Raw genomic sequence first — 12,643 nt, 5'->3', positions numbered from 1 at the left:
GGCAACGTGCAACCAACCATTAAGCTCTGCAATAAAAACAATACATAAAATAAAAACAAAGGAAAACAAAAAATTAACTGAAGCAATTTTTTTAAAAAATATAAGTAACATTTAAATAGCAGCAGAACAAGGGGAGCAACTTCTGCTTGGTGTTTTTTTAAAAGCCCCAGTGAACAAATGAGTTATTAACTAAACAGTGAAAGGCAAATGAGAAGACAGATGAGGAGAAGCCTGGGGAGCTTTGCTGGCAATACTGTTTTTCAACACTGAGCCACTACTTTGGTTTGTGACCCAGCCACAGTCTGGCCAAGGCATTTTGGTGCCTGACAGGGGAAAGCCAAATGTCTCATACAATGGTGTTAAAATATAGTACTACATAAACTTAAATAATTAGGAGGATGTACCAGCGCAGTGGGTGGCGCTGTGGTCTAAACCACTGAGCCTAGGGCTTGCGGATCGGAAGGTCGGCGGTTCGAATCCCTGCAACGGGGTGAGCTCCCAGTGCTCAGTCCCAGCTCCTGCCAACCTAGCAGTTCGAAAGCACATCAAAGTGCAAGTAGATAAATAGGTACCACTCCAGCGGGAAGGTAAACGGCCTTTCCGTGCGCTGCTCTGGTTTCACCAAAAGCGGCTTAGTCATGCTGGCCACATGACCCAGAAAAACTGTCTGTGGACAAATGTCCGCTCCCTCGGCCAGTAAAGCAAGATGAGTGCCGCAACCCCAGAGTCGTTTGTGACTGGACTTAACTGTCAGGGGTCCTTTACCTTTACCAGCCCAGCATCTCCAAGGTAGGGCTGGGCAAGACTCCTTCCTGAAATCCTGGAGGAGATACCAGTCAGTGTAGCCAACAGTGAGCTAGGTGGACCAGTGGACTCACTCAGTACAAGGCGGCTTCCTATGTTCCTATTGACTAGTCACTGCTATTTAATGGTACCTCAAAATGTGTGGCTTGTGGCCAGTCACCTTACTTACTTAGCTTGGCCCTAATCATTGACAGGTGGGGTGGCAAAGGACCCTCGTAAGGTCTAATGACAAATAGATGGGCTGTCCTGGGGAAATGAAGATATTCATGTCCTAATAAAAGTGGGAGCGTGGGGAATATCCCTGGAAAAGGCAGGACCCCACCCCAGAAGACTCCAGTCAACTATATTATCTACGCTACTTCAACAAGGGTATCTGTGAGCCATGTCGGCCACCTGGTAGGGGAATACGCAGAACCACTCTTGCCCTCATATACAATGGGGTTGCTTTACACTAGGGCTGTATGATTAACCTTGCATTTCTATGGCAGAAAGCTTGGAGCTTGTCATTTTCTTGGGGCTGCAACAATTTGGAAAGGCAGGGTTTGCACCTATGTGTTACTGGTGACTAGGGTGGCCAGGTGAAAAAGAGGACAGAGGTCCTGCACTTTTAATAGTTGTGTAAAAGATGGGATTTCAGCAGGTATAGCTTGTCATTCAAGAGTCAAATCCCTACCCCCCCCCCTCCCACAGAGAAGCCTCAAGTACTTTATCCTGTCCTTTCCTGTAGTACTTTATCTACGTCAAAAAAGATACCCTCGGGATTGTGGAGAACAATTTATGGGCCTTCCCTTGCCCTCACTCTCTTATGCATCCCTTTTTTAAAGACTGAAACGGTTATAAAAAGAAAAAGAAAAAGACTTTTGTTCCCTCAACTAGAACCAAAACAGGAGTTTCATTGCAAAATCAAAAACAAGCTCTATAGCTTGCTTTTTCAGATGCTTTGTTTTATTTGTTGGTTACATTTGTTTCCCAACTTTTAGCCAAGTTGTCCACGTCCCATTTCCAGTGAAAATCTGTGAACAGGTTTCAACAAATATTTAGGGTTCTAAAAATGTATCTCCCCAGGAGGAGTTATGCAAACTGCCAATTCTCTCATAACATTTCTACATGTATGTGCACATAGAACCACTTAAACGCCCCTATGACAACAACAACAAAAAATACATTTAAAAAGTGCACAGAAACATGCTTAATCTTTAGAGGGAACTAAAAAATTGTAATAGCACATCATGAAACCTGCCTTGGCAGCCATACAGCTCTTTCAGTCCAAGTGTATGCATTTTTGCTCAGAAGTAAGTTGCAGTGACTTCAGTGGAACTTACTTTGCAGCAGGGTTAAACCTACCAAAGATCAAAGTTGGGCAGCTACCTTCTGGATATCATGAAAGGATAGCAATTTTTAAGATTTCAGACATGTTCATTTTTATTGCCAGGGAAACGTGCTTGTGGAATTCTCTGCCTCAGATGAAAAATAAATTGGCCACCCATAGCATGGAAAAAGTGGGTCAAGAAGCTTTTTCTCCCTTTCTCACAACACTAGAAGTCATAGACATCCAATGATGCTGAATGTAGGACGATTCATGACAGATAAAAGAAAGCTCTTCTTCACGTAGCACGCAATTACTATGGAACTTGCTCCCTCAGAAGGCAGTAATGGCCACCATTTTGGATGGCTTAAAAAAAGGATTATAAAAATTCATGCAGTACAGTGGTACCTCGGGTTACAAACACCTCAGGTTACAGACACCGCTAACCCGGAAGTAGTACCTCAGGTTAAGAACTTTAACTCAGGACGAGAACAGAAATCTTGCGGTGGCAGCATGGCGGCAGCGGAAGGCCCAATTAGCTAAAGTGGTAACCTCAGTTTAAGAATGGTTTCAGGTTAAGAACGGACCTCTGGAACAAATTAAGTTCGTAACCAGAGGTACCACTGTATAAGGGGATCAATGCCTATGCTTGACCTCCACTGTCAGAGGCATTATGCCTCTGAAGACCAGTTGCTGGGAATTGCAGGTGAGCCGAGTGCTGTTTCCACTGTGAGAATATGATGCTGGACTGGATGGGCCATTGGCCTGATCCAGCAGGTTTGTTTTATGTTCTTAACTTTCTGTATTATTAACTTCTTTGACCTGGGGGAGAGTGTAATTTGCTGTCCTGCCTCTAGTGGTGATATGTTTTGAGCTGGCCCGGCTTTCTGGTAAGTGTCCATAGGGCTGCAACTTTAGTAACACTTAACTGGAAAGGGTTATATCATATACCCCCATGACTGCTTCTGGTTACATCCTGTTAAACAGGATATTGCCTTATCCGACGTGGACACAAACACACACACAAGAATTTGCAACCCCAACCTAGGGTAAATACATGCAAAGCTACAAGATGTTGGGGCTTATGAATTATAGATAACTTCTCATCAGAATATAACTCCAATCATCTTTAAATCAGGAAAATCCCAATATGCAATTCTCATTCCATGGGAAGCTGTCACAATTGGCACTCATGACTATCCACAATTTGGCATTTTTAAACTGAGTAAGCATTATTTAATTTTTCAGCATTCTGTAACTTTTTCTTTTTAGCAAGGAATGGCTTGAACTTTTACAAATTATTATTTATCAAATTTCTATCAAACCCTTCCAAAGGAGGAGTCCAGGGTGGGACATTTGCCCATGACGTTGACTAGAATGTACATTTTATTTTCAAAAGTCATGCTACGTATTTTGTGTACCATTCATAAGTGGCACATGCCGCATTACAAAGCAGTTACTGCAACCTGATAACACTGAATAGAATAGAACCTACTCCCAAATAAGTTTACATACAATTGCAGTCCAAGCATCCTTTGTGAAAATACTCAAAGGCCACTTCCAAACTGCCACTATTTTGTGGGTATGATTAAATCAGATGCTGCACAAATATGGTGTATGTAGTGCTTTTTTAAAAACCCAAACCAAAAACAAACATGAACTTTTGTGATGAGAAAAGTGATAGGAAAATGCACCAGAAAGTGTGGGATAATTGCAGTGCACAAGCAAGTCTTAATGAATGCTCCATGAACAGCAAAGTTAAATAAAGTAAGTTTACAAACAACTACAGTGGTGCGGTATAACTTCAATGCAAAATTTGTCCAAACAAATCAGGGTGAATGCTCGATAAAAAAAGACCAAGTAGGCAAGTAAACCAGCAACACAGAGTATTAGGTATATGTTTTGTTGGCTCTCGGTATTCATGGAATATTCCCATTCTGGCAAATAGTGCAATGAGATATATTAACCTGTAGAATCTTCTGCAATAAAAGTACTTTACAGTGCAAACCTACACATGGTTATTCAGAAGTTAAGCCCACTTATTTTAGTGAGGCTTCCTTCTAAGTGTGCAAAAATAGTAGCCTGAGATAATGCAAAGTAGTTCATATTGACTTATTAAGGGGTGGTTTTGCAAATGCATTTAACTATATGCCAAATAATTTAGTATTCTACATAGTCTAACTACTTTACAGTGGTGATGGTGATGTTGATGAAGATACATCCAAAATTATTTAGTATTCTACTTACTTTCACTGCATCCTAAAGTGCAACTGAAAACGTGCCTGCCCTGCTCAACCACACAGCCATATGTCAGGTGATAAGAAAAAAATCAAATTTGCTTATCTTGCTTTTCCTAATATGTACTCCTACACAGTTAAGCAAGATTCATTGGCACCTTTGAAATTAAATATGCATTTGTTTAAATTCTACAAACCTAAATATTTTTAAAAGGAAGTCCCACTTGATCAAGAAAGGCGTATTTCTGAGAAAACATGTTTAGCAATGGGTCCTATTTCAGTGGACTTCTGGCCTGCCAATTTTCCAAGCACAGATGAAATCTACTCCAAATATATAAGACAGCATTTGTGTGCTTAGAAAACTATGAATGCCAGCCAAATTAATTATTAATTTGATACTAATTAACATAAATAAAAATAAAAACGACCAAGAATATTGGAACAAGCATATAGTAAAATATTAATGAATGTTTCAGTCTGCAGGAGGGGAAAGAGAGAGAATAGTTTTTATCCCCTGAACATTCCATCTGATCAACCTAAGCAGGAAGGTCTTGCCCCTTTGTCTCATTTAAGATGGAGGAGTTGGGAAAACCAGATGAGCTCAAGAGATTTTGCTTCTGTTTAATGTAACAGCTAAGAGTTCTAAACAAAGATATGAAATTCCTCTGAAATATCCGGATACTGACAAGAAAATACAGTCCCTAAAAAGAGAGGACAATCCTAAAATGCATAGAACATAACTCTCTTTCCTTTGTATTTTGTTTTCTCCCTTGTCGCCTAAAACCATACTGTATGGTAACACCAAAACCTATATTTAGCTATAGATTACAATATACCTACAGTATCACACAAAACCCAACAGTCAACCACAAAGCCAAGTTTCCCCCCCTAGATGCCTGCTGGCTTATTATACCCATAAAATAATACTGTATGGGGTCATATCAGTGAAAGGCAGAAAAGATAAAAGAAGCAGAGGGGAAATGCTAACTTCCCATCCATTCATTAAATAACAAATCACTAATTTTATACACCCACGAGCCAGCAGAAAACTTTCTAGTATTATAAATAACAAAAGAACAGCATTTTTTCAACAACAAATCATACATATTTTGTTTTGCAGTCTGTTGGCAAAGCCAAAGACACAAAACTGGAATTAATGCCATATACTCACAGGGGAAATGAGGGAAAATCCTTCCATCTTGCAAGTTTGCAACATTCAGTCAACTTCTTTGTGAACTAATTTTCTAATTTCAGTTATCCAGCTTTGTAAAAAGACATCAAACAAAATATAAATAAATAAAAATTAAAACATTGATCCTGTTTTTAAAATTAAAACAGAACTCCTTGAAGGCCCTTTGCAGTGATTGACCTCAGGACAGGAAGGACCCTAATTAGTTTTCATACTTTCCCTCAAAAGGTCTGGAGGTGAGTTCTTCCCTTCGACGTATCTGAAGTTCCTGATTTCACTACATATCTGTAGGATGGAGATAGCCCTTGAGCTGTTGTAGCCCAGCGTGACATCAGAACAAAACCCGGCCTTTCAACCAGTTTGCATAAATTACATTTAAGGAGTTGTGGTGTTGTTAACAGGAAGTCTGTCGCCAGCCTGATCGGGTACTTGCTTCATAACCAACAGCAAACATTATTGCCCAGTCCAGGCAAGAACTAGCAACTTGGTACAGATAGATAACATTTCTAGATGAAATCATGATGAGTTTATGTTGTGATACTTGCACTTTTCTCCAGAATAATCTAGTTAGGCAGGCTGTCATTTGTGACAACTGTCTATAGGACACATTCAGGAACATGAACCCGTTTCTGTGATTCTGTTCTGATTCTGTGATAAAAGACAGAAAATGTGATCTAAAATTGTGCAAGAATTTAGAAAGAAACTTGGTGAATGGGTAATTAACATTTATCATACTGTGTATTAAGACCTGGAAAGAGGCCTTGGGTCTGTGAGGCCCTGTTAGGAACCATTTGAATAATATTATTGAATATTTATTGATTACATTTATATGGCCATCCACCAATAAATATTCCTCAGAGAGCTAACAAACAATGGTGAGGGAAACTTGCATAATCGTAATAGACAGCCATGAAGAGTGAGACCTTATCTATTTACACTGCGAGTATATATTGAATTATGCCACCTCAACTGTCATGGTTTCCCTCCCCACACTATCCCCCTAAAGGGGGTGGGGACAGCTTGGGATATTGAAATCTGTTAAAAATCGTAATTATCCTCAGTACTTTTTTTTATTAAAAAAATGTTTAGGGGTACTCTCATTTTGACTCAAGAAAATCACCATTTTATATTTCAAATCAGGAAAAATAAATACAGTAATCACCGCTCCCCGCTTAAAATGGGGGGCGCCCTTTGCATGGACGCGTGCAGCCCCTAGATCTGGAGCGGCCCCAACAGCATAGGCTTGGCTTTGCCTTCCCCCAGGTGGGATACCTGGAGGTCTCCACCTACCTCAGTCAGTTGTCCAATCCCACCTGGGGGAAGTGTTGCCAAGGAGACCAGGCCAGGTAGGGGAGGGATTACCTGCCCACACAATAGATGGGGGATCTTACCTGGGAATCCTCACTTGGCTCCAGGGCTTCTCCCACCCTACCCACCCTCAGTTAATGTCTTATTTTGCAGGTTAACTTTTCTTCACAGGTTTTGCAGGTTAATTTTTCTGCACAGGTATGCGGGCGCTGCTACGTTAAGGTCGCTGTTAAAGGGCCGGAAAGGAATTTCCCTGCATTAGCAGGTTTCGCCTTTCCCGTAGCAAAACGTCACAACTTTGGCGGTATCAGGCCTTGGGCGGAATCCTTTAGTCCATCTTCCTCTTTGCGGCGGTGATACCAGGGTTCCCCGTTAAAGGGGTTTTTGAAGGGAGGCTTTGGCCGTACGCTGAAAGGTCGTCATTGCTCTCCCCTGCGGCGGCGTAACGGGGGCGGCTATCTCTGTTTGAACATATGTTCTCCAGAGCCAGCCCATTCCCCCCCACACTGGATAACCCTGATGCTCCCTAGGTCCCCGGCTGGGGACTGGGGAGGGAGAACGCCCAATGCCTGAGCCAAGGTCTACCCACATTTGAAATTTAATAAAATTGTGGCCAATTTAATCCCATAGCACGTTGTCTTGAGTCGTTATTCCACATGACGGGGGGACCGCGCGGGATCTGGGGACTCCGCCTGTCCACGCAAATGGACAAAAGTACAAAGATTCACAAGATGTTTAGGGGTATGCGTACCCCTGCGACACCCCAGAAAAAAGCACTGGTTCTCCTTCACAGAACTACCATTCCCAGGCTCCCATAATTCCATGGGAAGTGAGAATTACTGTTAAACCAGTTTAAATTAGTGATGTTGTCATGCCTTTACATATGCAAACTTTTGAGGAGACCTTTAGATCTTTTGTGTTCCTTCCTCAGATAATGCATTAAATAATTTTTTTTGGGGGGGGGCACATTTCTCCCATATGCCTTTATCTCCTTCCTGCACTGAAAATTATCCCTTTTAGGATTCCAACTTCAACATACAAAACCTGTTAGTAACTATGAGTAAGTGAGAGAAACTGACTCCTAGTGTTTCTGGCTGAGATTCTTCAGTATATTCCAGTAGGTTCATCAAATTCCTACTCTCTGTATCCTGAATAATGCAACTAAGTGGAAAAACAAATCTTCCAGGAGAAGAAGCAATTTCACATCTGAAAAGAGATTGCAGTCTTGTTACGGAAGCGACCAGCTGAATACATAAGCAGATCCTGATCAGAGACAGAGCAATGGTGTGCATGAAAGAAAAGATGTAATTGGCTATCAAATGAAGTGTTTCTTCTGGTACATTTCACACCATACAATAGTTCCTTCTGATTACAAATCAGTTGAGACCAATACAGATAAACCTTTCCTCGGTCCACCTCAATGGTTGCAGTCAGCAGTGGTCAGTGGGGTGGCACAGGTGGGTGGCTTTGCGTATCTGGCTTCCTGGCGGCAATCATCGCTGCCGTTTACCCAAAAGGAGGGTGGTGAGGCACAAGGAGCTCTGCCTGGTGCAGGGGCAATGGCAGAGCCAGTCTATCACTCCTGCCACTGTGCCACACTGAGCCCTCTGTGCCTTGCCCCTACTGCTCTTGGTAAGCAGCACTGACACTCAGTGTTGGGAAGACAAGTGCATGCTGGTGTATCTAAAGAAGTTTCAGGTACCTCCATCGTTCTGCCCGGACTCTGAGGTCCAGCGCCGAGGGCCTTCTGGCGGTTCCCTCGCTGCGAGAAGCCAAGTTACAGGGAACCAGGCAGAGGGCCTTCTCGGTAGTGGCGCCCGCCCTGTGGAACACCCTCCCACCAGATGTCAAAGAGAAAAATAATTACCAAACTTTTAGAAGACATCTGAAGGCAGACCTGTTTAGGGAAGCTTTTAATGTTTAATAGGTTGTTGTATTTTAGTGTTTTGTTGGAAGCCGCCCAGAGTGGCAGGGTATAAATAATAAATTATTATTATTATTAGGTAGAGAGATCAGGTTCTGCCCTGAGAAATTTTTAGTGCTAGCAGTTGTGCACATTCATTCCTTCTGAATGAAAAAAATTAATATGGAAACTATTCAAAACATATGCCATGAGTGATGAATGAGTCTGCATGAGGGTTTTTTGTCGCCCATTTATGCACATAAATAGCTTACTCAGCAGTGGGAATTACTTTTTCCCAGTGGTAGCAGCTGATATCATTGGCTGCTTCCTTGCAGCCACCATGTTATTTTTCTAGAATGCCCACGATGTTGTGCTGCGCATGCAGGCTGGGGCTACTGGAAGTTGTCGTCCAAAATTTCCAGTGGGAACCAAGATGGAGAAAGGATGTTCTAAGGGGAACTGGTTGCTGCCATTTTTTTGGAGATACCTGCCCTACCAATTCTCCCCCACACATCGAATGCCCTGGAATCATGCAACAGTGGGGGAATTTGAGGAAAATAAAATGGTGGCCACTAGATGTTGGCTGAAGCAAAATGAAACAGCAAAACGAAAGCAAAACCACTACATACTAGCAAGCCGGTGCTGGGTTGGGCCATAAATAGGGGTGACAGGGAATTTTGATTCAGTTTGGTTTTAAAGGCAAGCCTCTCTAATCTGCACTTTCCAAAACAATACAAGAACCGAAACACAAATATCCTTTGAAATTCACACTCCTCTGAATTTTGCAGTGCAGTCCTTCAGTCAAATAATGTGTACAAAAGTGCATACACTGGGGTAAAATGACCATGAAAATGTATATGTTAGCAAAAATAACATTATGGGAAATTGTTTTGCTGGTGTATTTGTATTATGGGAAATTGCATGCAAAAATGTGTACATTAGTAGAAATTCACACTCAAATGCTGATGAATTTTGACGATGACTTCTTTTTTAAAAAAAATGCAAACTGATGTGGAAATGTAAAGAACTGAACTAAGACTGGGAAACTGAAAGTCACAGATTTGCCCATCCCAAGCAAGAATTGATTAAGATGTACAGTATAAAGATTTATTGTTTCTATATATTGAATGCATTTTTAAAATAGAAAAGATGGAACTGTGTCAAAAGACTCAGATTCCAGGGATGTGCAGGGAGGAATTAGGGAAAGAACTAGGAAAGCTTAGACAGGAAGTATAAGAGAGACTACCTTACTGTAGCTTCCTGGGGACATTGGTACATTAATATATTTGTCATTACACTTCTTCCTGCAGGGAGTTCACACATTGCTGTTATAGAGTGCTGTGCAACATGGGATTGTGTCAGTGTGAGAGCCATAGGCACCTACAGAACAGTGCCTGTGGGGCAGCATTAGTGATGAGCCCCCCACCCAGTACTCTACCCCTTTCCATTCTGTGCTTTTTAAATTTTCTGTTTTCATTATAACTTCTGTCAAGGTAACTCTAGTAAGTGTGGAACTCTGAACCAATCTGCATATCTCTAATGGTGCGGTCTCAACGCCCTCTCCGTAAACTATAGTTTTCAGGATTCTGTCAGAAACACCATGCTAGTTAGGCTGGAATAAAACCAATATATGTTTGTGATGCAGATGTGTTTCATGTGAAAGTGGTCTAAGCTTTGACACCTGTGTTGTTAGATTTGGTGTGGAGGAACATCATATTCCTTCAACATCACTGTACTGAATAGTTATGATCCAGTGCTGCACATCAGAAGCAAATACCACTGCAGAAATGAAGAGCAGTTCTTCTACCCCCTCCCAATAGCTTCCAGCCACATCAGACTGAGGTGGTTTCCCCTCAAATCCTGCACACAATTTAAGGTGCTTTCTTTTTCCTCCCAACCAAACCACATCAATAATCACCTATCTGATTTTTATTTCAGTTACTTTCTTAACAATCAGATTTTGCCTCTTTCATGCCTTCTCTGTACTAGAATAGACATATTCTCTGCACAGTGCAGATTCTCAGCCATTATTATTATTATTATGGTTATTACTGTTATTACTATTACCTGGCCTTCAACAGCAGGTCCTAGGGTGGGTTACAACAATTTAAAACACAGTATTAAGACAGTTTAAACAAGTCACAGGACAAAGGAATAGGAATGAGATTTTCCTCATATCTCATCATTTTCACAGTTATTGATCTTTATTCAAATCTTGCTTACATGTCTCTCAGCTGAAAGGTAATGTGTACATTTCAAGACAGTTAAGGTGCAGAGGACCAGAGCATCCTGAAGGTCACTTTTCATTGACATGATTTGCATAGATATATTTCCACACAAAAAATTACATTTAATCTCATTGCATGTGTGACTGCATGCATGGAAGTGATCTTGAATATAAGATTCTCTCTCTCTCTCTCTCTCTATATATATATATATATTCAGAATTAAGTTCCATTCAGCTCCATTAGACTTATTGTCAGCTAAGTATGTGGGTAGGACTGCAGCAGTGCAGCACAACGCTGTGCATGCCTACTCAGAAGTTAGTCACCTTCAGTTCATAGAATCATTTAACTGGAAGGGACATCAAAGGTAATCTACTCCATAGAATCAGTTGGAAGGGGCATTGAAGTCTAACCATCTACCAATGCAGAAACTCTATTTCTGCAACATCTCTTATAGGTAGCCACCCAGACACTGCTTTAAAAATCTCCAGTAAAGCCTACCACCTTTCAAGATAATTTGCTCCACTATGCCAAACAGCCTGCATCATCAGGAAGTTCTTCCTGACATTTAGTCTAAACCAATTTTCTTGTAATTTGAACCCATTGCTTTGCAAAGAAAAGAGATCTGCTCCATCATATTACTATATTACAGCCCTTCAGCCATTTGAAAATGGCTATGATATCAGCTCTTAATAATCTCCTCTCCCAGTTAAACATACTCAGTTCCTTCAACTTTTCCTCATAGAAGTTGATCTCTGAGCCACACACCTTCCTCAAGACATGTTCCAGCTTATCAGAATCCTTCTTAACTGATGGGATTTCCTCCCATGTGAGTGTGTTTAGCATTTCAGCCTAAATCTCCCAGGTTCTATGGATAGATCATGGTATCTCTTCTCCCTTATACTATGCTTCTTGCAGAGCTACTATAGCATAAAGGTTAAGAAACTGACATGTGATCCATGAAGTCCCCTGTTCAAATATACAGCAATCTCTGCCACAAATTCAGTAGGTGATCTTAGGTAAGCTGTTATCTCTTAGTCACATTTTCCACCACAACTGCAGTATGCAGATAATAATACCTCACGGCTGTTGTAAGGATTGTTGACATAATGAATGTGAAGTCATATATGAAACTCCTCTCTCATGTGCAAATTTGAGATTCTGAAGAATTGTCAGCCCTTGTATGTCAGCTTTCACCAGCTGGGTGCTCTCCAACTCTCAACAGCCTCAGCCAACATAGGCATGGTGACTGAGTCTGATGAGAGTTGTAGTCCGAAACATCTAGCACACACCAGATTGGCAAAAGCTTCTCTATGCCAAATATAGGAATTGCTGTTGTAGGCCAATAAACAGACCAAGATTTAAAGAAAACCTACTTTTTGAATGAGGGTTCTAAGTCTCTTATGACTGAGGGAGGAGAGGAATACTGGAGTTTTTAAGAAAAGAGATTGAAAAAGAGGAAAACACTGGGTGGGATTCAACTAGTGAGTTCTATGCAAAAGGGCTTCCCTATTGCTCTCCAAAGTTCCCTGGGAAGAGTGATCCATTGTTTAACCACTCTGTGAATTATAATTCGGTGAGGGGAATGAGAGTCTCCTATAAGAACTCTCAGCAGCCTTAACTAACTACAACTCCCATAATTCTTTGGGGGAAGCCATTGCAGTTTAAGTG

The 12,643-nt window shown here is 41.3% G+C and overlaps 1 protein-coding gene across 4 annotated transcripts in view; it reads right to left on the bottom strand.

The window, feature by feature from the left end:
* Positions 1 to 5,860, bottom strand: part of SPI1 (Spi-1 proto-oncogene) — a 28,686-nt gene extending 22,826 nt beyond the window's left edge. For 2 of the 4 annotated variants that reach the window (XM_079952596.1, XM_079952597.1), the window contains exon 1: positions 5,519 to 5,860. In XM_079952596.1, the coding sequence (XP_079808722.1) occupies positions 5,519 to 5,563 (45 nt within the window). In that variant the 5' untranslated portion in view covers positions 5,564 to 5,860. The remainder of the gene's footprint in view (positions 1 to 5,518) is intronic. The other 2 variants (XM_079952595.1, XM_079952594.1) reach the window with 2 other exon arrangements.
* Between the last annotated feature and the right edge of the window lie 6,783 nt (positions 5,861 to 12,643).

The sequence above is a fragment of the Podarcis cretensis genome, assembly GCF_951804945.1.
Source record: "Podarcis cretensis genome assembly, chromosome: 1".
Lineage (NCBI taxonomy): Eukaryota > Metazoa > Chordata > Lepidosauria > Squamata > Lacertidae > Podarcis > Podarcis cretensis.
This window is presented reverse-complemented; position numbering and strand designations above follow the sequence as displayed.